This window comes from Ranitomeya variabilis, chromosome 8, assembly GCF_051348905.1.
Source record: "Ranitomeya variabilis isolate aRanVar5 chromosome 8, aRanVar5.hap1, whole genome shotgun sequence".
Classification (NCBI taxonomy): Eukaryota; Metazoa; Chordata; class Amphibia; order Anura; family Dendrobatidae; genus Ranitomeya; species Ranitomeya variabilis.
The window spans coordinates 90647988-90674392 of NC_135239.1; the positions used below are offsets into that span (position 1 = coordinate 90647988).

The 26405-nt window shown below is 47.8% G+C and overlaps 1 protein-coding gene across 1 annotated transcript in view; it reads right to left on the reverse strand.

Annotated features, from left to right (window-relative positions):
* Window positions 1-26405, reverse strand: part of LOC143787637 (coagulation factor XIII B chain-like) — a 574339-nt gene that overhangs the window by 312903 nt on the left and 235031 nt on the right. The window contains exon 6 of the mRNA XM_077276562.1: window positions 25061-25198. Coding sequence (XP_077132677.1) covers window positions 25061-25198 — 138 coding nt within the window. The remainder of the gene's footprint in view (window positions 1-25060; window positions 25199-26405) is intronic.

Consider the following 26405-nt stretch of genomic DNA (forward strand, 5'->3'; position numbering starts at 1 on the left):
CACCTTTAACCCCCCCTCAGGGGTTACAAAGTAGAAGAGCCACAGCTTATGCAGCAGCAGTGCTGCGCAAGTCAAAGGTTGCTCTTGTAATTTTTCTCCTTGCACACGCTGAATGGAACACGTATAACATTTAGCCCTTTATACAGTCAAACTGTGTAATGGAGGCGAGAGTTCCCTTTGTAATGAGACGCAGCACAGGTGTCAAGAATCCCACCTTGGTGCTGGGTGCAGCCTCCCGAGCGTTGTTATTTGCTGTACAGGAGTCTGCGCTGTCGTGTTATCCCCTGGCCTAGCGCCGTTAGCGCTGCCCATCTTCTGGCATCATGTAATGTCGGCCGGTGCGGTTCGCGATGACCATGAATCCCAGCCCCGCAGTGTCTTAACATTGTTAAAACACTGCGGGGCTGGGATTCAGGGCCTGGCGCAGCACATATGTTGGCCTCTCACACTCGGGTCCTTACACCCGCTTCAGACTGTGCGGCGTCATCTGATCCCTTATCGCATGCCACGGCCATGAAGCCGCACAGTCCGAAGAAGGCGGAAGGAGAGGAGGGACAGGCGAACTGATGCACTGATCCTGCCCATCAATCACACCCTCGCAGTCCCATTAAATAAGACAACGAGGGCTGTTGTGTGGGTCAGGGCGGCCGCAGAAGCGCAGCCAGCCAAACAATGATGCCAGAAGACGGGCAGCGTTACCAAGGAGCTTGTTGCGTGTGTCAATACAAAGTCAAATCACACCTGAGGGACGTTTTAATGGTCACAGAGGACACATTTTAGACGTGTTCACTTCAACATGGGCAAGGAGAATAAGTTTCTGAGCCACCTTGAACACATGCAGCATTACTGCTGTTCAAGGTAGCTGTAAAACATAGAAACACCTGGGGGAGGGGGGAAAGGTTCCCTTCAATTTCAGTTCTTGTGTCTGCGTGGCTTTTGCAGGACACGTTGCCGGCTGCACAGCAGGGGAACAGCTGGCGGTGCTGGACCCCACTGACACATTGGCTGGTGTTTTTCTCTGTGCAGCTAGCACATCTGGGCAAAAACTGGCGGTGTGTTAGAGCCCAGGGACAGCAGGAGGAGGAGCAGGAGGAGGAGGAGCAGGGGGAGGGGAGTGTAGGCCGAAGCCTGCACAGGCGGCAGCTTTGGGTGTGTTGTGTCTGCGTGGCTTTTGCAGGACACGTTGCCGGCTACACAGCAGGGGAACAGCTGGCGGTGCTGGACCCCACTGACACATTGGCTGGTGTTTCTCTCTGTGCAGCTAGCACATCTGGGCAAAAACTGGCGGTGTTAGAGCCCAGGGTCAGCAGGAGGAGCAGGGGGAGCGGAGTGTAGGCCGAAGCCTGCACTCGAGCAAGTTGAAAGGAAACCTTTAACCCCCCCCCCCCCCCAGGCGTTTGTAGCTGAAAGAGCCATTGTGTACAGCACTAATGCTGGAAAAGGTAAACTTAGCTCTTTTAATTATGGTCCTTGTACATGCGGAACCTAACATTTATGAAATGTGTCCCCACACAGCGTTAAACCGTCCGGTAGGTGGAACTTTCCTTTGTCGTGTGACGCAGCACAGCCATCATTTTTACCCCCTTGTCGCCGTTCGCCCCTTCCTCAGCGTTGTTTGAATCTGTCCCGGAGCCTGCGCTGTTAGGTTAGCCCATGGCCATGCACACATGTTGCGCTGCCCGTCTTCTGACCTCATTTGGTGTCAGGCTGGCTGCGCCTGTGCGGGTGCGCTGGCCGAGATCCCGCCTCGCAGTGTCGTCTCATGTAATCCCACCGCGGGCCTGTGATCCGTGCCCGTGCGCAGTGCATATCCTCTCCTCTCACTCCCCTCCCTACGGCTTTTTCAGACTGTGCGGTGTCACGGCCGTGGCATGCTATTAGGGACCAGCTGACATCGCACAGTCTGAAGAAGCCATAGGGAGGGGAGTGAGAGGAGAGGATATGCACTGCGCACGGGCACGGATCACAGGCCCGCGGTGGGATTACATTAGACGACACTGCGAGGCGGGATCTCGGCCAGCGCACCCGCACAGGCGCAGCCAGCCTGACACCAAATGAGGTCAGAAGACGGGCAGCGCAACATGTGTGCATGGCCAAGGGCTAACCTAACAGCGCAGGCTCCGGGACAGATTCAAACAACGCTGAGGAGGGGGCGCACGGCGCCAAGGGGGTAAAAATGATGGCTGTGCTGCGTCACACGACAAAGGAAAGTTCCACCTACCGGACGGTGTAACGCTGTGTGGGGACACATTTCATAAGTGTTTGGTTCAGCATGTGCAAGGAGCATCACGAAAAGAGGCACTTTTTCCCTTTGCATCATTACTGCTGCACAAGGTGGCTCCTTCAGTAACAAACGCCTGGGGGGGGGGGGACAGGTTCCCTTAAAGTAAACTTGTTGTGACTGCGTGGCGGTCGCAGTACACGTTGCCGTATACACAGCAGGGGAACAGCTGGCGGTGCTGAACCCCACTAACACATTGGCGAGGTGTTTGGCTCTGTGCGTACAGCACTTCTGGACGGCAACTGGCGGTGTTGGAGCCCAGGGACAGGTGGAGGAGGAGGAGGTTGGAGGAGGTAGGAGGGATTGCCACACACACAGCAGGGGAACAGCTGACGTTACTGAACCCCAATAACAGAGGAGGGACTGTTGACTGTGCGTACAGCACTTCTGGACGGCAACTGGCGGTGTTGGAGCCCAGGGACAGGTGGAGGAGGAGGAGGTAGGAGGAGGTAGGAGGAGGTAGGAGGGATTGCCACACACACAGCAGGGGAACAGCTGACGTTACTGAACCCCAATAACAGAGGAGGGACTGTTGACTGTGCGTACAGCACTTCTGGACGGCAACTGGCGGTGTTGGAGCCCAGGGGCAGGTGGAGGAGGAGGAGGTAGGAGGAGGTAGGAGGGATTGCCACACACACAGCAGGGGAACAGCTGACGTTACTGAACCCCAATAACAGAGGAGGGACTGTTGACTGTGCGTACAGCACTTCTGGACGGCAACTGGCGGTGTTGGAGCCCAGGGACAGGTGGAGGAGGAGGAGGTTGGAGGAGGTAGGAGGAGGTAGGAGGGATTGCCACACACACAGCAGGGGAACAGCTGACGTTACTGAACCCCAATAACAGAGGAGGGACTGTTGACTGTGCGTACAGCACTTCTGGACGGCAACTGGCGGTGTTGGAGCCCAGGGGCAGGTGGAGGAGGAGGAGGTAGGAGGAGGTAGGAGGGATTGCCACACACACAGCAGGGGAACAGCTGACGTTACTGAACCCCAATAACAGAGGAGGGACTGTTGACTGTGCGTACAGCACTTCTGGACGGCAACTGGCGGTGTTGGAGCCCAGGGACAGGTGGAGGAGGAGGAGGTTGGAGGAGGTAGGAGGAGGTAGGAGGGATTGCCACACACACAGCAGGGGAACAGCTGACGTTACTGAACCCCAATAACAGAGGAGGGACTGTTGACTGTGCGTACAGCACTTCTGGACGGCAACTGGCGGTGTTGGAGCCCAGGGGCAGGTGGAGGAGGAGGAGGTAGGAGGAGGTAGGAGGGATTGCCACACACACAGCAGGGGAACAGCTGACGTTACTGAACCCCAATAACAGAGGAGGGACTGTTGACTGTGCGTACAGCACTTCTGGACGGCAACTGGCGGTGTTGGAGCCCAGGGACAGGTGGAGGAGGAGGAGGTTGGAGGAGGTAGGAGGAGGTAGGAGGGATTGCCACACACACAGCAGGGGAACAGCTGACGTTACTGAACCCCAATAACAGAGGAGGGACTGTTGACTGTGCGTACAGCACTTCTGGACGGCAACTGGCGGTGTTGGAGCCCAGGGGCAGGTGGAGGAGGAGGAGGTAGGAGGAGGTAGGAGGGATTGCCACACACACAGCAGGGGAACAGCTGACGTTACTGAACCCCAATAACAGAGGAGGGACTGTTGACTGTGCGTACAGCACTTCTGGACGGCAACTGGCGGTGTTGGAGCCCAGGGACAGGTGGAGGAGGAGGAGGTTGGAGGAGGTAGGAGGAGGTAGGAGGGATTGCCACACACACAGCAGGGGAACAGCTGACGTTACTGAACCCCAATAACAGAGGAGGGACTGTTGACTGTGCGTACAGCACTTCTGGACGGCAACTGGCGGTGTTGGAGCCCAGGGACAGGTGGAGGAGGAGGAGGTTGGAGGAGGTAGGAGGAGGTAGGAGGGATTGCCACACACACAGCAGGGGAACAGCTGACGTTACTGAACCCCAATAACAGAGGAGGGACTGTTGACTGTGCGTACAGCACTTCTGGACGGCAACTGGCGGTGTTGGAGCCCAGGGGCAGGTGGAGGAGGAGGAGGTAGGAGGAGGTAGGAGGGATTGCCACACACACAGCAGGGGAACAGCTGACGTTACTGAACCCCAATAACAGAGGAGGGACTGTTGACTGTGCGTACAGCACTTCTGGACGGCAACTGGCGGTGTTGGAGCCCAGGGACAGGTGGAGGAGGAGGAGGTTGGAGGAGGTAGGAGGAGGTAGGAGGGATTGCCACACACACAGCAGGGGAACAGCTGACGTTACTGAACCCCAATAACAGAGGAGGGACTGTTGACTGTGCGTACAGCACTTCTGGACGGCAACTGGCGGTGTTGGAGCCCAGGGACAGGTGGAGGAGGAGGAGGTTGGAGGAGGTAGGAGGAGGTAGGAGGGATTGCCACACACACAGCAGGGGAACAGCTGACGTTACTGAACCCCAATAACAGAGGAGGGACTGTTGACTGTGCGTACAGCACTTCTGGACGGCAACTGGCGGTGTTGGAGCCCAGGGGCAGGTGGAGGAGGAGGAGGTAGGAGGAGGTAGGAGGGATTGCCACACACACAGCAGGGGAACAGCTGACGTTACTGAACCCCAATAACAGAGGAGGGACTGTTGACTGTGCGTACAGCACTTCTGGACGGCAACTGGCGGTGTTGGAGCCCAGGGACAGGTGGAAAAGCAGAGGAACACAATGTAGGCCGAAGCCTGAGAAAGTCGAAAGGGAACCTTTAACCCCCCCCCAAGGCGTTTGTAGCTGAAAGAGCCAGCTTGTGCAGCACAAAAGATGCAAAAGGAAAAGGTGGCTCTTTTCATCATGCTCCTTGCAAACACAGAACTAAACACTTATAAAATGTGTCCCCTGCAACCGTAAAACCGTCCCGGAGGTGGGACTTTCCTTCGTAATGTGACGCAGCCCAGCCGTCATTCCTACCCCCCCGGCGCCGCGCACCGGCTCCTCAGCGTTGTTTTATTCCGTCCAGGAGCCTGCGCTGTTATGTTATCCCGTGGCCAGGCACACTTAGCGCTGCCCGTCTTCTGGCATCATTTGGTGTCTGGATGGCTGCGCCTGTGCGGCCGCGCTGGCAGAGAGCCCGCCTCGCAGTGTCTTCTGATTTAATCCCACTGGGGGCCTGGGATCCATGGACATGCGCAGTGCATATCTGAACCTCCACCTCTCACTCATCTCCCTATGGCTTCTTCAGACTGTGCGGTGTCACGGCCGTGGCATGCTGTTAGGGACCAGCTGACACCGAACAGTCTGAAGAAGCCATAGGGAAATGAGTGAGAGGTGGAGGTTCAGATATGCACTGCGCATGTCCATGGATCCCAGGCCCCCAGTGGGATTAAATCAGAAGACACTGCGAGGCGGGCTCTCTGCCAGCGCGGCCGCACAGGCGCAGCCATCCAGACACCAAATGATGCCAGAAGACGGGCAGCGCTAAGTGTGCCTGGCCACGGGATAACATAACAGCGCAGGCTCCTGGACGGAATAAAACAACGCTGAGGAGCCGGTGCGCGGCGCCGGGGGGGTAGGAATGACGGCTGGGCTGCGTCACATTACGAAGGAAAGTCCCACCTCCGGGACGGTTTTACGGTATCAGTGGACACATTTTATAAGTGTTAAGTTCTGCGTGTGCAAGGAGCTAAACAAAAATAGCTACCTTTTCCTTGGGCAGCATTACTGCTGCACAAGGTGGCTCTTTCAGTAACAAACGCCTTGGGGGGGGGGGGACAGATTCCCTTACATTTCAGTTGTTGTGTCAGCGTGGCGGTCGCATGACACATTGCCGGCTACACAGCTGGGGATCAGCTGACGTTACTGAAACCCAATAACACTGGGTCGTATGTTTTGACTGTGCAGACGGCACGTCTGAGCCTCAACTGGCGGTGTTGGAGCCCAGGAATTTAAGTTCAGGTGGTAGAAAGATGAACACAACAGGAGACCTGGATAACGTATACAGTGACCTAATTATTCAATCAGGAGGAGGAGTGGCAAATTCCGGCGATATCCAGGCCTTGTTCATTTTCAGGAAAGTAAGCCGGTCAACGTTATCGGAGGATAGTCGCATGCGACGGTCAGTTAGTACACCACCTGCAGCACTAAAGACACGTTCCGATAATACACTGGCCGCAGGGCAAGACAGCACCTCCAATGCATACTGGCTTAGCTCTGGCCATGTATCCAGCTTTGAGACCCAAAACTTGAAAGGGGAAGAGCCGTCTGGGAGTACAGCAAGAGGGCAAGACATGTAGTCTGTCACCATCTGACGGAACCGTTGCCTCCTGCTGACTGGAGCCGTCTGTGATGGTGTAGACTTTTGTGGCGGGCACAGAAAACTGTGCCACAGTTCGGCCATACTGGTCTTGCCTTGGGCAGAGGCACTGCTTCTGCTCCCTCTTTGTGCAGAGCCTCCACCACGGCCTGGACGCACTGAGCTGCTTTGGAATGCACTAGCAGCACTTCTCTCAGTTGGAATGGAGAAGATGATGGAATTGACCAGTGTGTCTTGGTACTCCCGCATTTTTCGCTCCCGGTTCAACGGTGTGATGAGGCTTTCTACGTTGTCCCGGTAGCGAGGATCGAGGAGGGTGAACACCCAATAATCAGACATGTTGAGAATGTGGGCGATGCGGCGGTCGTTTCTCAGGCACTGCAGCATGTAATCCACCATGTGCTGCAGACTGCCAACTGCCCAAGAAACGCTGTCCCCTGCTGGAGGCGTGATCTCTGCCCGCTCGTCATCACCCCACCCTCGCTGTACACACTGAGTACTGGACAATTGTGTAACTCCCTCCTCTGGACGGATGTCTTCCTCCTCCATTGACTCCTCCTCATCCTCCTCACAAACGGTCCCCTGCCTACGCGTTTGTGAGGAACCACGTGGCGCTGACTGTCCAGAAGATGATGGAAATGGTGAATCCTCATCCTCCACCTCTTCCACAACATCATCCCTTAGCGCTTGCAGTGATTTTTCAAGCAGGCAGATAAGGGGGACAGTCATGCTGACTAGTGCATCATCTGCACTCGCCATCCGCGTGGAATAATCAAAGGGACGCAAAACCTGGCAGACGTCATTCATAGTGGCCCACTCTGTGGTTGTGAAGTCTGTACGGCGCTGACTGCGACTTTTTTGCGCCTGAAGCAGCTGGTACTCCATTACAGCTTGCTGCTGCTCACACAACCGCTCCAACATATGTAACGTGGAATTCCACCTGGTAGGTAGGTCACATATGATGCGATGTTCCGGCAGGCGGTGTCGGCGCTGCAGAGCCGCAATGCGCGCTTTTGCCGTGCTGGAACGCCGCAAGTGAGCACACTCTAGGCGGACCTTGTGCAGCAGTGCATCAAGATCCGGATAGTCCCTCAAAAAGCTCTGCACGACCAAATTGAGCACATGTGCCAGACATGGGATGTGAGTGAGGTTGCCGAGGCCCAGAGCTGCCACCAGATTTCGGCCATTATCACACACTACCATGCCTGGCTGGAGATTCGCTGGCACAAACCACACATCGCTCTCCTGCTTGATGGCATTCCAGAGCTCCTGCGCTGTGTGGCTACGATTCCCCAAGAAAATTAATTTCAAGACGGCCTGTTGACGTTTGGCCACGGCTGTGCTCATGTCGGTCGTAACAGGTACACGTTCATCACGGGTCCATGTGGAGGTGGACTGTGACGGCTCCTGCAGCGATGATTCTGAGGAACTGGTGTAAGAGGAGGAGTCAATGCGTACAGAATGGATTCCTGCAATCCTTGGAGTGGGCAGGACACGTCCTGCGCCACTCGCACGGTCTGTACCCGGCTCAACGACATTAACCCAATGGGCAGTGAGGGAAAGGTATCGCCCCTGTCCATGTTGACTGGTCCACGCATCGGTGGTGAGGTGGACCTTGCTACTGACGGCGTTCAGTAGCGCGTGTTTTATGTGTCCCTCCACATGCTTCTGCAGGGCAGGGACGGCTTGCCTGCTGAAGTAAAAGCGGCTGGGCACATTGTACTGTGGGACTGCCAATGACATCAAGTCACGGAAGCTGTCAGTCTCCACCAGCCTGAATGACAGCATTTCCAGTGACAGAAGTTTGGCAATGCCTGCAGTCAGAGCCTGTGCTCGTGGGTGGTTTGACGAGAAAGGCCGCCTTTTCTCCCATGCCTGTACTACCGATGGCTGTAGACTGGGCTGGGAGTGTGTGGATGACTGGGAAAGTGGCGCTGCGGGTGGAATTACAGCGGGTCTCTGGACAACAGGGGCAGAGGTTCTTCCACGGCGATCCTGGGAGGACGCCGAACCAGCTGCGTGTGAGGTAGAGGAAGAGGCAACACGAGCTGAAGAGGTGGTAGCTGCCGCTGTTGGTTGGCCTACCTCTTCAGTGTGTTTTTCTAACTCCGCCGGGTGCCTGTTGCGCACATGTTTCCACATGTTGGAGGTATTGAGGTTGCTGACATTTTTCCCTCTTTTGACTTTTTGATGACACACGTTGCATCTGACATAGCAAATGTCATCTGCAACTGTGTCAAAAAAGGACCAGGCACTGCAAGTCTTGGGAGCGCCCTTTTTGGCTTTTGGAAGAGACATGCTCCTAACGGGTGCCAAAGCGGAGGCTGCAGGATCCGCAGTCTTCCCCCTCCCTCTCCCTCTTTGGGCCGTACGGGGAATCTCTTCCTCAGAGCTGCTCCCACCACCTTCCTGTCCCTCACGCCAAGATGGGTCGAGGACCTCATCATCTACACTACCCTCTGCCCCCAACTGCTCCTCCTGGGTAGTCTCAGCAGCAGAGCACGCACCAGTAAGTGGCACCTGAGTGTCATCATCAGCTGATGCGGCCTGCGATGTGGTGACCGGAGCCACTGGCCCACCCGCCTCTTCAGAGGAAGACAGAAAAAGCTGTTGGGCATCACTGCACCCTGCCTCTTCTTCCATTTCTCCAATGCTGCTTGGCTGGCCCCCTGTTTCCAAGCCAAGAGATTCAGAGAACAGAAGTAGAGACGGCTCCTGTCCTGGGCTCTCTGTCTGCCTGGGCAATTTGGCAGGTGGTGAAGAGACAGATGGCTGCTCTCCAGTGCTCTGTGTCTGAGAGGATGTGGCACTAATGGAAGTTGATGCATTAGCTGCCATCCATCCGACAACAGCTTCAATTTGTTCTTCACGCAGCAGCGGTGTACGGCGCTCGGACACAAAGCTTCGCATGAACGACTGTTGCCTGGTGAAAGTGGGTGCTGATGAGTCACCGGTGCCCGCAGCAGGCACAGAATCCCCACGTCCCCTCCCTGCTCCGCGACGGCTCCCACGCCCCCGTGCCTTACTCACTGCCTTCTTCATCTTGGTTGACTGATAAAGATAAGCAGAAAAGTACTAACGGATTTGTGTGCTTATTCCTGAGCAACTCCTCCTAACAGGTATAAGAAGCACTAATTATCTAAAGTGTGGACTAGACTTTAATATGAGCTAATGTGGCCTACAGAAATGTAAAGTGGTGTAACTGGTGTGTTTGGTGAACTTTATTATTTATTTATTTTTTGGGGGCTGAACTGACAACAGATAGAGCTGCAGTCACACGGAGACCGTGCAGACAGACGTAAACGGCGCTACAAGGCCCAAAAACCCTCCTCTACTTTATCCTATGTAGTGTTTTTCCACAAATTAGCTGGAGACGGGTGGAAAGACACTAATAGGATTTTTTTGAATAAATTAGCAGCAGACTACACTATTTGGAAAAAAAAGAAAATTGATTTGGCGGTATGACGCAGTGAAAAACCCTGAGCTGGAGACAACCAGGCTATAGCTGCTCACAGATTACAGGGCGAGCTGCAGTCACACGGAGACCGTGCAGACAGCCGTAAACGGCGCTGCAAGGCCCAAAAACCCTCCTCTACTTTATCCTATGTAGTGTTTTTCCACAAATTAGCTGGAGACGGGTGGAAAGACACTAATAGGATTTTTTTAAATTAATTAGCAGCAGACTACACTACTTTGAAAAAAAAGAAAATTGATTTGGCAGTATGACGCAGTGAAAAACCCTGAGCTGGAGACAACCAGGCTATAGCTGCTCACAGATTACAGGGCGAGCTGCAGTCACACGGAGACCGTGCAGACAGCCGTAAACGGCGCTGCAAGGCCCAAAAACCCTCCTCTACTTTATCCTATGTAGTGTTTTTCCACAAATTAGCTGGAGACGGGTGGAAAGACACTAATAGGATTTTTTTAAATTAATTAGCAGCAGACTACACTACTTTGAAAAAAAAGAAAATTGATTTGGCGGTATGACGCAGTGAAAAACCCTGAGCTGGAGACAACCAGGCTACAGCTGCTCACAGATTACAGGGCGAGCTGCAGTCACACGGAGACCGTGCAGACAGCCGTAAACGGCGCTGCAAGGCCCAAAAACCCTCCTCTACTTTATCCTATGTAGTGTTTTTCCACAAATTAGCTGGAGACGGGTGGAAAGACACTAATAGGATTTTTTAAAATTAATTAGCAGCAGACTACACTACTTTGAAAAAAAAGAAAATTGATTTGGCGGTATGACGCAGTGAAAAACCCTGAGCTGGAGACAACCAGGCTACAGCTGCTCACAGATTACAGGGCGAGCTGCAGTCACACGGAGACCGTGCAGACAGCCGTAAACGGCGCTGCAAGGCCCAAAAACCCTCCTCTACTTTATCCTATGTAGTGTTTTTCCACAAATTAGCTGGAGACGGGTGGAAAGACACTAATAGGATTTTTTTGAATAAATTAGCAGCAGACTACACTACTTGGGAAAAAAAAAAAAAAAAGGAACAGTATGAGGCAATGAACCACCCTCCCTGAACTGAATACAACCAACTATGGATGGCCTATGTGGCTGCACTCAGACTGGAGACTGGGCTGCACTCACACACACACACACACACACAGACCTTGCAGATCGCTGTGAAAACAGCGCTACAAGGCAAAAGCAAGGTGAATAGTAGGTGAACACAGCGGTTGCTAAATTAGCCTTTGGAAAGCACAAAGAAGCAAATCGCTATCTCTAAACTGTCCCTCAGTCAGCAAACAGCGTCCTGTCACTAACTGAATTCACAGCAGAGTGATCGCAAAATGGCGCCAGCGACTTTTAAACTGCATCATGACATCATTACACCAGCCAATCACAGCCTTGCCAGTAGTTTCATGCCCTCCATGCTAAACAGGATGTGCCCACACTTGGAATCAATCTCATTGGCTGAATTTCTGCTTTTTGAATCTTAGAACTTCCGATTCCGGTATCCGATACGCGGCAAGTATCGGAATCCCGGTATCGGAATTCCGATACCGCAAGTATCGGCCGATACCCGATACTTGCGGTATCGGAATGCTCAACACTAGTGATCAGTCAAGACCACCACACGATGCTTAGCACCCTCGAGCCAATGACGCCACTCCTCAAATGCCCACTTCATGGCCAACAACTCCCGATTGCCCACATCATAATTTCGCTCTGCCGGCGAAAACTTCCTAGAGAAAAAGGCACAAGGTCTCATAGTAGAGCAACCAGGGCCTCTCTGCGACAAAACGGCCCCTGCCCCAATCTCCGAAGCATCCACCTCAACCTGAAAGGGAAGTGAGATGTCAGGCTGGCACAAAACAGGCGCCGAAGTAAACCGGCGTTTTAACTCCTGGAAAGCCTCCACGGCAGCAGGAGCCCAGTTAGCTACATCAGAGCCTTTCTTGGTCATATCCGTCAGCGGTTTAACAACGCTAGAGAAATTTGCGATAAAACGACGGTAGAAGTTAGCAAAACCCAAGAACTTCTGAAGACTCTTAACTGACGAGGGTTGAGTCCAATCATGAATAGCTCGGACCTTGACTGGATCCATCTCCACAGCAGAAGGGGAAAAAATGAACCCCAAAAAGGGAACCTTCTGTACACCAAAGAGACACTTTGAGCCTTTTACAAACAAAGAATTTTCACGCAGAATCTCAAAAACCATCCTGACCTGCTCCACATGCGAGTCCCAATCATCAGAAAAAAACAGAATATCATCCAGATAAACAATCAAAAATTTATCCAGATACTTCCGGAAAATGTCATGCATGAAGGACTGAAAAACTGAAGGTGCATTAGAGAGCCCAAATGGCATCACCAAGTACTCAAAATGACCTTCGGGCGTATTGAATGCGGTTTTCCATTCATCGCCCTGCCTAATGCGCACAAGGTTGTACGCACCACGAAGGTCTATCTTGGTGAACCACTTGGCACCTTTAATCCGGGCAAACAAATCTGACAACAGCGGCAAAGGATACTGAAATTTGACAGTGATCTTATTTAAAAGCCGATAGTCAATACAAGGCCTCAAAGATCCGTCCTTTTTGGCCACAAAAAAGAATCCCGCACCAAGAGGGGAAGAAGAAGGACGGATATGCCCCTTCTCAAGAGACTCCTTGATATATGAACGCATCGCGGTATGTTCAGGTACCGACAGATTAAACAGTCTCCCCTTAGGAAACTTACTGCCAGGAATCAAATCTATTGCACAGTCACATTCCCTATGAGGAGGCAGTGCACTGGACTTAGACTCGCTGAAGACATCCTGATAATCAGACAAATACGCCGGAACTTCCGAAAGCGTAGAAGAAGCAATAGACAAGGGCAGGGAATCTCCATGAATTCCATGGCAGCCCCAACTTGACACTGACATAGCCCTCCAGTCCAAGACTGGATTATGGGTCTGTAACCATGGCAAACCCAAAACAACCAAATCATGCATTTTATGCAGAACAAGAAAACGTATTACCTCCCGATGTTCGGGAGTCATGCACATGGTAACCTGTGTCCAAAACTGCGGTTTATTTTTTGCCAATGGCGTAGAATCAATACCCCTAAGAGGGATAGGATTTTCCAATGGCTCAAGAACAAATCCGCAGCGCTTGGCAAATGACAGATCCATAAGGCTCAGGGCAGCACCCGAGTCCACAAACGCCATGACAGGATACGATGACAGTGAGCAAATCAAAGTTACCGATAGAATAAATTTAGGTTGCAAATTACCAATGGCGACCGGACTAACAACCTTAGTAAGACGTTTAGAGCATGCTGAGATAACGTGTAGAATCACCACAGTAGTAACACAAGCCATTCTGGCGTCTATGAATTTTCCGCTCATTTCTAGTCAGGATTCTATCACATTGCATTAAATCAGGTGTCTGTTCAGACAACACCATGAGGGAATTAGCGGTTTTGCGCTCCCGCAACCGCCGGTCGATTTGAATAGCCAGGGCCATAGAATCATTCAGACCTGTGGGAATGGGAAAACCCACCATCACATTCTTAATGGCTTCAGAAAGGCCATTTCTAAAATTAGCAGCCAATGCACACTCGTTCCACTGGGTCAGCACGGACCATTTCCGAAATTTTTGGCAATACACTTCAGCCTTGTCCTGGCCCTGAGACATAGCCAGCAAGGCCTTTTCTGCCTGAATCTCAAGATTGGGTTCCTCATAAAGCAAACCGAGCGCCAGAAAAAACGCATCAATGTCAGCCAATGCCGGATCTCCTGGCGCCAGCGAGAAGGCCCAATCCTGAGGGTCGCCCCGTAAAAAATAAATAACAATTTTTACTTGCTGAGTGGAGTCTCCAGATGAACAGGGTTTCAGGGACAAAAACAATTTACAATTATTCCTGAAATTTCTAAATTTAAATCGGTCTCCGGAAAACGGTTCAGGAATCGGTATCTTAGGTTCTGACATAGGACTTCTGATAAAATAATCTTGTATGCCCTGCACACGAGCAGCAAGCTGGTCCACACTTGTAATCAAGGTCTGGACATTCATGTCTGCAGCAAACACAAGCCACTCAGAGGTAAAGGGGAAAAGAAAAAAAAATGAGAGAGAGAAAAAAAAACTCAGAACTTTCTTTCTTATAATCCCGCTTCTGCAATGCATTTAACATTTAATACTGGCTTGGCAAACTGTTATGACCCCAATGGCGAGGGTCTCAGAGAAACAAGTAAGTCTGCGACGTACAAAAATCCAGCTCATAGGGCAGTGGTAACTGGGTTGACCATATATCTACTCCTAACGCCAACACTAGAAGTAGCCGGGGAACATGCCTACGTTGGTCGCTAGATGTCTCGCACCAGCCGGAGGACTAACTACCCCTAGAAGAGAAAAACAAAGACCTCTCTTGCCTCCAGAGAATAGACCCCAAAAGTAGGATAGTAGCCCCCCACAAATAATAACGGTGAGGTAAGAGGAAATGACACACACAGAGATGAACTAGATTTTAGCAAAGAGAGGCCCACTTACTAATAGCAGAATGTAGTAAGATAACTTATATGGTCAACAAAAACCCTATCAAAATCCACGCTGGAGATTCAAGAACCCCCAAACCGTCTAACGGCCCGGGGGGAGAACACCAGCCACCCTAGAGCTTCCAGCAAGGTCAGGAAACAGATTATATACAAGCTGGACAAAAATGCAAACCAAAACAAATAGCAAAAAGCAAGAAAGCAGACTTAGCTTAATCAAGCAGGAACCAGGATCAGTAGACAAGAGCACTACAGATTAGCTCTGATATCAACGTTGCCAGGCATAGAACTGAAGGTCCAGGGAGCTTATATAGCAACACCCCTGACCTAACGACCCAGGTGAGCATACAAGGGATGAATGACATACCCAGAGTCAAATCACTAGTAGCCACTAGAGGGAGCCAAAAGGTAAATTCACAACACACTAAATGACAAGGTGATATATAGCGTGCTGATCATGTTAGCAACTGCCCAAAATTTTTTTTTAGTGTACAACAACTACACACACAAGACAACAGCTCTACACACAGAACTATTTCACAACAACAAAATTACAAATTGGGAGATGGTGGGCTGTATCATGTTTGTAACAGAAAAAAAATTGTTTTTTTAATCTGCATAAGCTATGCAGACAGTTGAATTTCACAGCCATTAAATAAGGTGAGATATGGCATGCTGAATAATGGTAGCAACTGCCAAAAAAAATACAAACGCTGGAAGGTTGATTTCACAGGCACACAGTGCACTAGCTAGCTAAACTATCTGACTAAAAGCAACTTCCTAGCTGACTAACTAAAATCTATCAGCAGACAGTTCCAGTGTCAGGAGCATCTTCTCTGCGCTGTTACATTGTCAAAATGAAGCTAAAACAAGATGTCTGCTCTTTATATGGAAAGGGACATGTGATTTCAGCAGCCAGTGATATAATCCGCTGTGTTAGGACATTGTGGATGTTTTCTACACCCTGATTGGCTAGTTGCAATGTGCACACATAAAGTTTGAAGAAAAAAAATAAAATAAAGTTTACAAGCACACTGCTCCTCTGAGCTCTGCCAACCCCCTACCCTCATCAAACACATGCCCTATGCTCATCATACACCACCATTATTGTAGCCAAACTGCTCAAAATACTTTAGTAGCAAAGCAAATTATTTCCCACATTTTTTCCCAAGCTTGGAGTATCTCCCCTTTACTTTGTAAAATGTCTTCTTAGAAATTCCTCCTTACTATATGTGTTATATTATCAAGTATTTTATATTTTATTATCCTCAAGATTTCTCTCCCTCCCCTTTTTATACAAGTTTTCATGCAGCATCATACATTTCTTGTATTTTATGGTTCACACTTTGGATCTTATGTGCATTTGCACAACATTGCATGTAATCACATAACTACAGTCCCTTTAATGCTGTTTACACTTGCAAACTCTTCACGTTTCACATTATACATATGCATGTATATTTTCTATAGTTCTCTATTTATTAGGTTACACCTCATGTTTTCATAGTCCCACCATTAACATAAGGATGAAATTTTGTTGCCAAATATAAATCTAAAAATGTTGACATGCATTTGTATTCAGTCCCCCCATTAGTCTGATACCCCTAAATAAAATCTTGAGTGATTAATTGCCTACAGAAGTCATATCATTAATAAATTAAGTTCACCTGTGTGTAATTAACTCTACGTATAACTACAGCTGTTTGTTGAAAGTATCACAGGTTTGTTTTAGAACATTATGGATCAAACAACAAAATGAAAACCAAGGAACATGCCAGACAGGTCATGGAAAAAGTTGTGGAGAAGAGTAAAGCATTGTAAGGTTATACAAAAAAAATAACCCAAGCTCTGAACATCTCACAAAGCACTGCTCAATCCATCATTCAAAATTGGAAGGAGTCTGGCACAATTGACAACTTACCTAGACATGTCCATCCACCTAAACTTACATCCCAAGGAAGGAGAACACTAATTAGAGAAGCAGCCAAGAGGCGCATGATAACTCCAGAAGGGCTACAGTGATCTAAAACTCAGGTGAAAAAATCATTGTATGCTCCAAAAATCTGGCCTTTATAGAAAAGTAGAAAAAAGAAAGCAATTTTAAAAGCAAGCCATAAGAAGTCCCAATTGCAGTATGCAAAAAACCATGGAGAAGATACAGCCAGCATGTGAAAGTAGGTGCTCTGGTCATATCAAACAAAAGTAGAACTACTGTATTTGCTCTAAATGCAAAATGATACATGTGGCAGAAAACTAACACTGTACACCTGTCTGTGCTGTTGGGTGGACAACAAGTTCCAGACACTGCTGGAACTGCTGAGCGGAGAGAGGGCTGTCATTAAGTCCGAGGCTGCAGGTAAGTCCATAGTTAAACATAATATCATAGTTGTGATAACTGTGTAACTGTGGAATTTATTGGGGAATTATCTTTGTTTGTTGTCTATCTGGGGGCGGGTTAATGCTTGTTTAAAGAAAAAAAAAGTGAAGGCTGAGATTGGTGCATGTGATTGGATGTCTGTAAGGTAAGTGTTTGTTCCAGAACCTTCTAGCAGAAACACCTGTCTGTGCTGTTTGGTGGACTACAAATTCCAGATACTCTAAGCGAGGGCTGATAAGCGGAGAGAGTGCTATCACTAAGTCCATAAGCTGCAGATAAATCCATAGTTAAATGCAATATCATAGTTGCGATAACTGTGTAACTGTGGTATTTGTTGGGGAATTATCTGAGTTTGTTGTCATGGTACACATTGGTACCAATTACAGAGTTAGAAGGAGGTGAAAAGTCCTTAAGAATGATGACAGGGAACTATGAGAGAAGCTGTAGGCCAGGATCTCCAAGGTGGTATTTTCAGAAATACTGCCAGTGCCACGAGCGTCACTAGACAGGCAGTGGGAGCTTAGGGAGATAAATAAGTGGCTTGGAAATTGGTGCAGGAAGGAAGGGTTTGGATTCCTGGAGAACTGTGCCAACTTCTCTGTCGGCTACAGGATCTACGATAGGGACAGGCTGCACCTCAATGGGGAGAGGGCAGTTGTGCTTGGGGAAAAAACAGTAAGATGGATGGAGAAGCTTTTAAACTTGGATCTGTGGGAAGGGAGGGCAGTTGTGCTAATAAGGGGATAGATAGCAAAGACAGAGAGAGGGAGGCAGTAGGGGTAAATGAGCATTTAGGGGGAGCATTTAAGCATGCAATGACTATAACATGGTAAGTTTCAATGTAATTTTCAATCAAACATTCAAAAGGGGAAATGCCAAAATATGGCACTTCAAGAAAGCTGATTTCAACAAATTAAAAGAAGACTTTAATCATTCAAACTGGGACCATGTCATGGTAATTGGGGATACCAAACATAAATAGGGCATTTTTAAGGAAATACTACTAGAATCCTGCAGAAAATCCATCTGGTAATAAAATGTCAATGAATAAAAATAACCATTATGGATAAATAAGACAGTACAGTTTAATAACACAAAAAGAAAGGGCATTCGTAATCTTGAAAGCCGAGAATACTGAAATATCATTTTAGGAGTATAAAGATCTAAATAAGAAATGTAAAAAATAAATCAAGCTAGCAAAATTGTCTATAGAGAAACAAATCGCTGACGACATTAAAATAAATCCCAACATTTTTTTATAAATACATCAATGCCAAAAAGAAAAAAACAGATGGTATCAGGCCCCTTAAAAGATGACAATAACAAGATAATTACAGAGAACAAAGAAAAGGCTAAGATATTAAACAGGCACTTTTCATCCTGTTCACCAATGAACAGTCTGTTACAGGGATCATTCAACAAGGCAAAAATGAAAAAAATAGTTACCGTATATACTCGAGTATAAGCCGACCCGAGTATAAGCCGACCCCCCTAATTTTGCCACAAAAAACTGGGAAAACTTATTGACTCGAGTATAAGCCTAGGGTGGAAAATGCAGCAGCTACCGGTGAATTTCAAAATTAAAAATAGATGCTCCATACCGTTCATTATGGCCCCATAGATGCTCCACATAAAGCTGTGCCACATATAATGCTCTGCACCGTTCATTATGGCCCCATAGATGCTCCACATAAAACTGTGCCACATATAATGCTCTGCACCGTTCATTATGGCCCCATAGATGCTCCACATAAAGCTGTGCCATATATACAATGCTCTGCACCGTTGCCCCATAGATAGCTGTGCCATATATATAATGCTCTGCACCGTTGCCCCATAGCTGTGCCATATATATAATGCTCTGCACCGTTGCCCCATAGCTGTGCCATATATATAATGCTCTGCACCATTGCCCCATAGCTGTGCCATATAATGCTCTGCACCGTTGCCCCATAGCTGTGCCATATAGTGCTCTGCACCGTTGCCCCATAGCTGTGCCATATAGTGCTCTGCACCGTTGCCCCATAGCTGTGCCATATAGTGCTCTTCACTGTTGCCCCATAGCTGTGCCATATAGTGCTCTGCACTGTTGCCCCATAGCTGTGCCATATAGTGCTCTGCACCGTTGCCCCATAGCTGTGCCATATAGTGCTCTGCACTGTTGCCCCATAGCTGTGCCATATAGTGCTCTGCACCGTTGCCCCATAGCTGTGCCATATATATAGTGCTCTGCACCGTTGCCCCATAGCTGTGCCATATAGTGCTCTGCACCGTTGCCCCATAGCTGTGCCATATATATAATGCTCTGCACCGTTGCCCCATAGCTGTGCCATATAGTGCTCTGCACCGTTGCCCCATAGCTGTGCCATATAGTGCTCTGCACCGTTGCCCCATAGCTGTGCCATATATATAATGCTCTGCATCATTGCCCCATAGCTGTGCCATATAGTGCTCTGCACCGTTGCCCCATAGCTCTGCCATATAGTGCTCTGCACCGTTGCCCCATAGCTGTGCCATATAATGCTCTGCACCGTTGCCCCATAGCTGTGCCATATAGTGCTCTGCACTGTTGCCCCATAGCTGTGCCATATAGTGCTCTGTACTGTTGCCCCATAGCTGTGCCATATAGTGCTCTGCACCGTTGCCTCATAGCTGTGCCATATAGTGCTCTGCACTGTTGCCCCATAGCTGTGCCATATAGTGCTCTGCACCGTTGCCACATAGCTGTGCCATATATATAGTGCTCTGCACCGTTGCCCCATAGCTGTGCCATATAGTGCTCTGCACCGTTGCCCCATAGCTGTGCCATATAGTGCTCTGCACCGTTGCCCCATAGCTGTGCCATATAGTGCTCTGCACCGTTGCCCCATAGATAGCTGTGCCATATAGTGCTCTGCACCGTTGCCCCATAGATACTCCACATAAAGCTGTGCCATTGCTGCTGCTGCAATAAAAAAAAAAAAAACACATACTCACCTCTCTTGCCGCAGCTCCTCACGTCCCGTCCCGGCGTCTCTCTGCACTGACTGATCAGGCAGAGGGCGGCGCGCACACTATATGCATCATCGCGCCCTCTGACCTGAACAGTCAGTGCAGAGAGAGAGACGCCGGGAAGACAGAGCGGTGCCCGGCGTGTGGAACGAGGGAAGGTAAATATGCGATACTTACCTGCTCCCGGCGTCCCGCTCCTTCCCCCAGACAGCTGGTCTTCGTTGCCGCAGCCTCTTCCTCTATCAGCGGTCACCGGCACCGCTTCATTAGAGAAATGAATAGGCGGCTCCGCCCCTATGGGAGGTGGAGCAGCCTATTCATTTCTCTAATGAGCGGTCCCACGTGACCGCTCAGGGGAAGAGCTGCAGCACCCGGAGACCATGGGATGGGCAGGGGGAGCGACAGGAACGCTGGAACTAGGTGAGTATATGACAGTCCTCACCCGCCGACCCCACCACCGATCATGACTCGAGTATAAGCCGAGAGGGGCACTTTCAGCCCAAAAATTTGGGCTGAAAATCTCGGCTTATACTCGAGTATATACGGTATATCAGGTTGTGAATGATCACAAAAAGAAGTACATCTATGTCTGAGCAATTTAAACATTGACATTCCCCCTTTCCAGATGGCATTCATCCACGGATACTGAGGGGATTTTGCTCAATAATTGACCGACCACTGCATCTCATATTCTTAGACTCTCTTGTAACAGGGGTAGTGCCACATGTGAAAAAAATGAACTTTTTTGAATTTACCAAATGGCTGCAATGATACAAAGAGTGAAACATTTAAAGGGGTATGAATACTTTTGGTGGCATACACTTGGTGGAGAAAGGTTGAACTTGATGGACCTAGGTCATTTTTTCAACCTATGCAACTATGTAACTATTTAACATCATCCTGTGAACACCATTTCAACTGTCAAAAATGGTGGTGGCAGCATCATACTGTGGGGAAGCCTTTTATTCCACATGGATATGTGTTTGAATGGCCCAATCAAAGTCCAGAACTAGATTCCATTAGAATCTGTGGAAAGACTTGAAAATTGCTGTTCACAGACACTTTCCATCCAATCTCTCTGAGCTAGAGCTAATTTGCACAGAGAAATGGGCACAAATGTCAGCCTCTTGATGTGCAAAGCAGATAGATACATACCCCAAAAAGGGCAAAAGGCTTTCCTACAAAGTATTGACTCAGGTGGGCTGAAAACAAGTCACAGTTTTCAAGTTTATAGTTTAAAAATGTTTAAAAACGATGTATTATTTCCTTTACACTTCAGAAATAGTGTATATACTACACACAGAGCTCCTATGAATAATGTCATAGGTGGAAATGCTAGTGTTATTAGTGTTGTGAGTTTTGTTACTGAACAGTTTGAAAGTATTCGGTCCCTATGCAGTGGTAATACAGTAAAGGTACCTTCACACTAAGCGACGCTGCAGCGATATCGACAACGATGCTGATCACTGCAGCGCCGCTGTGTGGTCGCTGGAGAGCTGTCACACAGACAGCTCTCCAGCGACCAACGATGCCGAGGTCCCTGGGTAACCAGGGTAAACATCGGGTTACTAAGCGCAGGGCCGCGCTTAGTAACCCGATGTTTACCCTGGTTACCATTGTAAAAGTAAAAAAAACCAAACAGTACATACTCACCTCCTGCTGTCTGTCACACGTCCATTGCCGTCTGCTTCCTGCACTGACTGTGATTGCCGGCCGTAAAGTACAGCACAGCGGTGACGTCACCGCTGTGCTCTGCTTTCACTTTACGGACGGCAATCACAGTCAGTGCGGGAAGCAGACGGCAAGGGACGTGTGACAGACAGCAGAAGGTGAGTATGTACTGTTTGTTTTTTTTACTTTTACAATGGTAACCAGGGTAAACATCGGGTTACTAAGTGCAGCCCTGCGCTTAGTAACCTGATATTTACCCTGGTTACCACTGTAAAACATCGCTGGCATCGTTGCTTTGGCTGTCAAACATGACAATACACGCTGATCTGATGACCAAATAAAGTTGTGAACTTTCAGCAACGACCAGCGATATCACAACAGGATCCTGATCGCTGCTGCGTGTCAAACACAACGATATCGCTAGCCAGGACGCTGCAACGTCACGGATCGCTAGCGATATCGTTTAGTGTGAAGGTACCTTAAGTAGTCTAGTCATGGTGTGGTGACTCCTGGGACCCTAATTAGCACAATGGGGAAGAATGTATTACAATGGAAATGCATGTCCTACTTTACCACCACTCCTTTCATTCCTATGTGGCTGCTGAGCACTACCCTCAGCTTTTTCTGGCAGCCCCAAAGAGTATGAAAGGAACGGCAGTCACACACATGACCTTCTGCTCTTTTTTGAAACATGGATAAGTGTGCCCTATTGGGGATAAAAGTTCCCCATTCATCTGATCAATGAAGCGCCCGATGGTTGGACTCACTGCTTGGACAGATTGAAAAACAGTGGGCTAGTTGGCCCATTATGTTAGCAGCCTACTGGGAATCAGTCCAGTAGAGTAGGTTGTGTCAGTCTGGGCTTCTCAAAATCAATGGGATATGTATAAACATTTCAGAATTATTATCACATAAATTAACACATCTAAAATTTGAAAAATTGTCTGTTTGTCATTAAAGGGGTTATTCACTTTCATGAATGTGGGCTATAAACTGCAAAATACCTAAAACAGTAAACTCATCAGATACTCATCCTCCCTGAGTCAAGTGTCAGTTCCGCGCACCTGCTCCATTCTCAATGTCTTGGCTGCAGTCATTACGTCATGTCAACATTACCCTCAACTATTCTAGCCAGTCACTGAGCTCAACGACTAGTGCTGGGCCCAAGTAGGGTGAGCACCTGTTCAGTTATTATTATTTTTGAGATTGTACAGTTTGTGCCTCACTTTCCTGAAAGTGTACCACCACTTTAAAGACAAGATTGCCTCCGTCACTATGGGTTTCAATGATCGTTCAGCTCGTAGCATACTTTAACCATTTTACCCTTTCTATTTTTTGCTCCCCTTCTTACCAAAGCCATAGCTTTTTTATTTTTCTGTCAATTTGGCCATGTGAAAAAATGCTAAAACTGACCTGCCATTATGATTCTCATGGCCATTACGAGTTTGCAGATACCAAACATGTATAGGTTCATTTTTATGAAAGTGGTGAAAAAAAAGTTCAAATTATGTTAAAAAAATTGCCTCATTTTCTGATGCTTGTAGCATCTCCATTTTCCATGATCTGGACTAGATGAGGGCTTATTTTTTGTGCGCCGAGATGATACTATTGTGGTGTAGATACAATGTTTTGATCCCCTGTTATTGCATTTTAATGCAATGCTGCCGCAACCAAAAAAATGTAATTCTGGCATTTTGATAATTTTTCTCGTTGTTTACCGATCTGATTAATTCTTTTTATTTATTGATAGATGGGCAATTCTGAAAGAGGCAATATCAATTATGTGTATTTTTTATTGATTTATTTTGAATGGGGCTAATGGTGGGTGATTTAAACTTTTGGATTTTTTTGTATTTTTAACTTTTGACTAGCTTCAATAGTCTTTATGGGAGACTAGAAGCTGTGATCATCCAATCACCTGTGATTCAGCCATGCTCTGTGTAGCAGAAATGCTCACTTGCTATGAGCGCCGACCGCTGGGTGGCAGTCATAGCTATCTGGCTATGACAACCACAGGGCTCATGTGACACGGGCGCCGATGGGTGAGATTAGTGACATGCTTCTGGACTAATTCTGTCAGAGATTGACAGCGGCATTTAACATGTTAACATCAGCGGGTGGATCGCGATTCCACCCACAGCTGTTAGGGGCACATGTCAGCTGTTGAAATCAGCTGACATGTTCCATAAAAGTTCTGGGCTCAGCGCCACAGCCCACATCAAAGGGGGGACCTGACATGCACCGTACATGTACGGCAAATTTTGTGAAGGAATTAATATGCATAGAGGACCTTATTTTACTCTCCCCATTCTGAATACATGCATGCTTGACTTGCGTGCGGGAGTAAATCACAAAAAACAGGTGTCAGCCAAATGTATGCTTGGCCAAAAGCTATCAATTGTAAATGGCCAGTCTAACTCATTTAAAATTGCAGCCTGCTACTGTGGATAACCAGTTTACATTTTATAGGTAACTACCATCACATATAAAATTTATTCTGATTCCACAAATAATAAATTATGTATTTAGTACTTTGTAATAATTTGATTTAGTTACAGAAATATGAATAATTTTACAGGTACCGAGCATGCTGGGTAATCTTCTTTAAATCAAGTAGAGAGACTTTTATTTAAAAATTATAATGATATTTATAAATTTGTCTTGGATTTTTTGCTTATACATAGCAACTGGGGCATATCGATCACGGTCACAGGTTGTATTTTGTAGTATACAGGAAGAATTTTATTTTTCCACCACCGGGAGTAAACCAGTAGCAATGCAGTGACATGACAAGAATCTGCATAACTAACATATGCTAAATAGTTGCAAGTCAAATTTTTGTATGAGATATTCAAGATGATTGCCTATAAAATAATGGTAGTTTCACTTTTAAATCAGTGGTGGATGGTGAGATACGGAGTTTGAAAGTCAAAAGTTCAAAACATCATTACCCTTTTGTTCACCAGTATATACATACCAGGATGGGCCCAAAATGGACAACATATATGTACCAGGATTCAGGACATATATACCAGGATGGTCCCAGGATGAGGAACATGTATACCAGCATGGGCTCAGGATGGAGGACATTAGTACAGGTTGGGGGACATTACTAAATAATGAGGGAGGGGAGGAAACTTCTGACCAACATGCAGGGGAGAAGGGGATGGGGGTTGAAATGGGGACCCATATCCAAAGGGGGTACTGTAAGGTGGAAAGCCCAAGTCGAAGTTGTGTGTTTGAGCAGCACCAAAGAATAATAAGTAATGATGTGGAACCTGTACAGACAGTATAGAACAGTTCATAGAAAATGTAGGCAAAATGGAATCAGTCAGCATAATGTTACTCTACAATAGTACAATGTGAAATAAGCAGACAAGCAGTCAGAACTCTTCAAAACTAAGAGGGGAATATATTTTTATCCTCACTAATGTGCTTCTTTTTCAGCCACTAAAACTTACCTTGACAAATGGGTGGTGGACCCCAGCCATAATTAAAACACTGCAAAAGATCTGATTTCGGCATTCGCCCACGAGAACATGTATAGGTAGTAACATCCTTATCTTTGTATGAAGAATAGCCAAGCCTACATGTTATAGCTGTAAAAAATAGACACATAATTGCTAATTACTTCATGTAGTAATTGACATTAGGTACAAAAAGTGTACTAAAAAATGAAAAATTGTTCAAATGATGATTTTTGTGTGTTAACAGCATTTATCATTCAGTTCTGTGGATTGTAGGGATTTGCTCGGGTGAGCAGTGGTAGAGTCGCAGTAATGAGGCAACACACAGGCTTCCAGTCCAAACTTCAGTGGTTTATTGACACTTTAAACAGTCCGTGACAGAAAGTAAGAGAAAAACCAAGCATACTCCAGTTGGAGAACCACTGGTCTCAGAATCACCCTTACACGGGACGGGCTTAACTGAGCGGCTGCCAAGTCAGCGGCTTCCGCCAGGTGCCATTCCCAGGGTTGCTTACAGTCATGTCACCAACCTTTGTGGCATATGTGGCAGAGAAAAACAGTTCAGGCTCATTCCAGCCTAGATCCACACCCAGAATAACATGTGACAAACAAAAGAAACTCCATTACATAGTCAATAGCCACACCCACAGGTGAGGTACCATCACATGGGCTGATCATGTGATCGTGACATCACTGCAGGTCCTCAACCTTAGGAAAATAACAGGCCAAAACTTATCCTGCTGGGAGAAATATATCTTCCGTCCAGCACTACACCTTTTACTGCACCACATGATGCACATAAAATAAAATGTCATCTAGTTGACGACCCAAAATTGCAGAAATGATCATATGGATGGGGTAATCCAGTGAAAAGAAAACATCATTATATACAAAATTAAACAGTATTTTAAAATCACAGTAATTCTAGTGCACATAAGGTGATTAAGGAGGTGGTGTTCAAGAGGTTTCACTGTATAGGAAGTGCTAGCTTGATTCTCGGGTTAATATTAGTACTGATTTACAGCGAACTGACTTCCAGTCAATTTTCCTAAAATTAACAAGTCTGAATTAATTAATTTGGACTTCGATTTGTATGGGTCGCCCCTCCGTTCAGTTAAAGGGAACCTGTCAACCCCAAAATCGAAGGTGAGCTAATCCCACCAGCATCAGGGGCTTAGCTACAGCATTCTGTAATGCTGTAGATAAGCCCCCGATGTATGCTGGAAGATGAGAAAAAGAGGTTAGATTATACTCACCTAGGGACGGTCTTGGTGCGATGTGTGTTGCTGTCCCGTCCGGGGTCTCCCATCTTCATAGGATGATGTCCTCTTCTTGTATT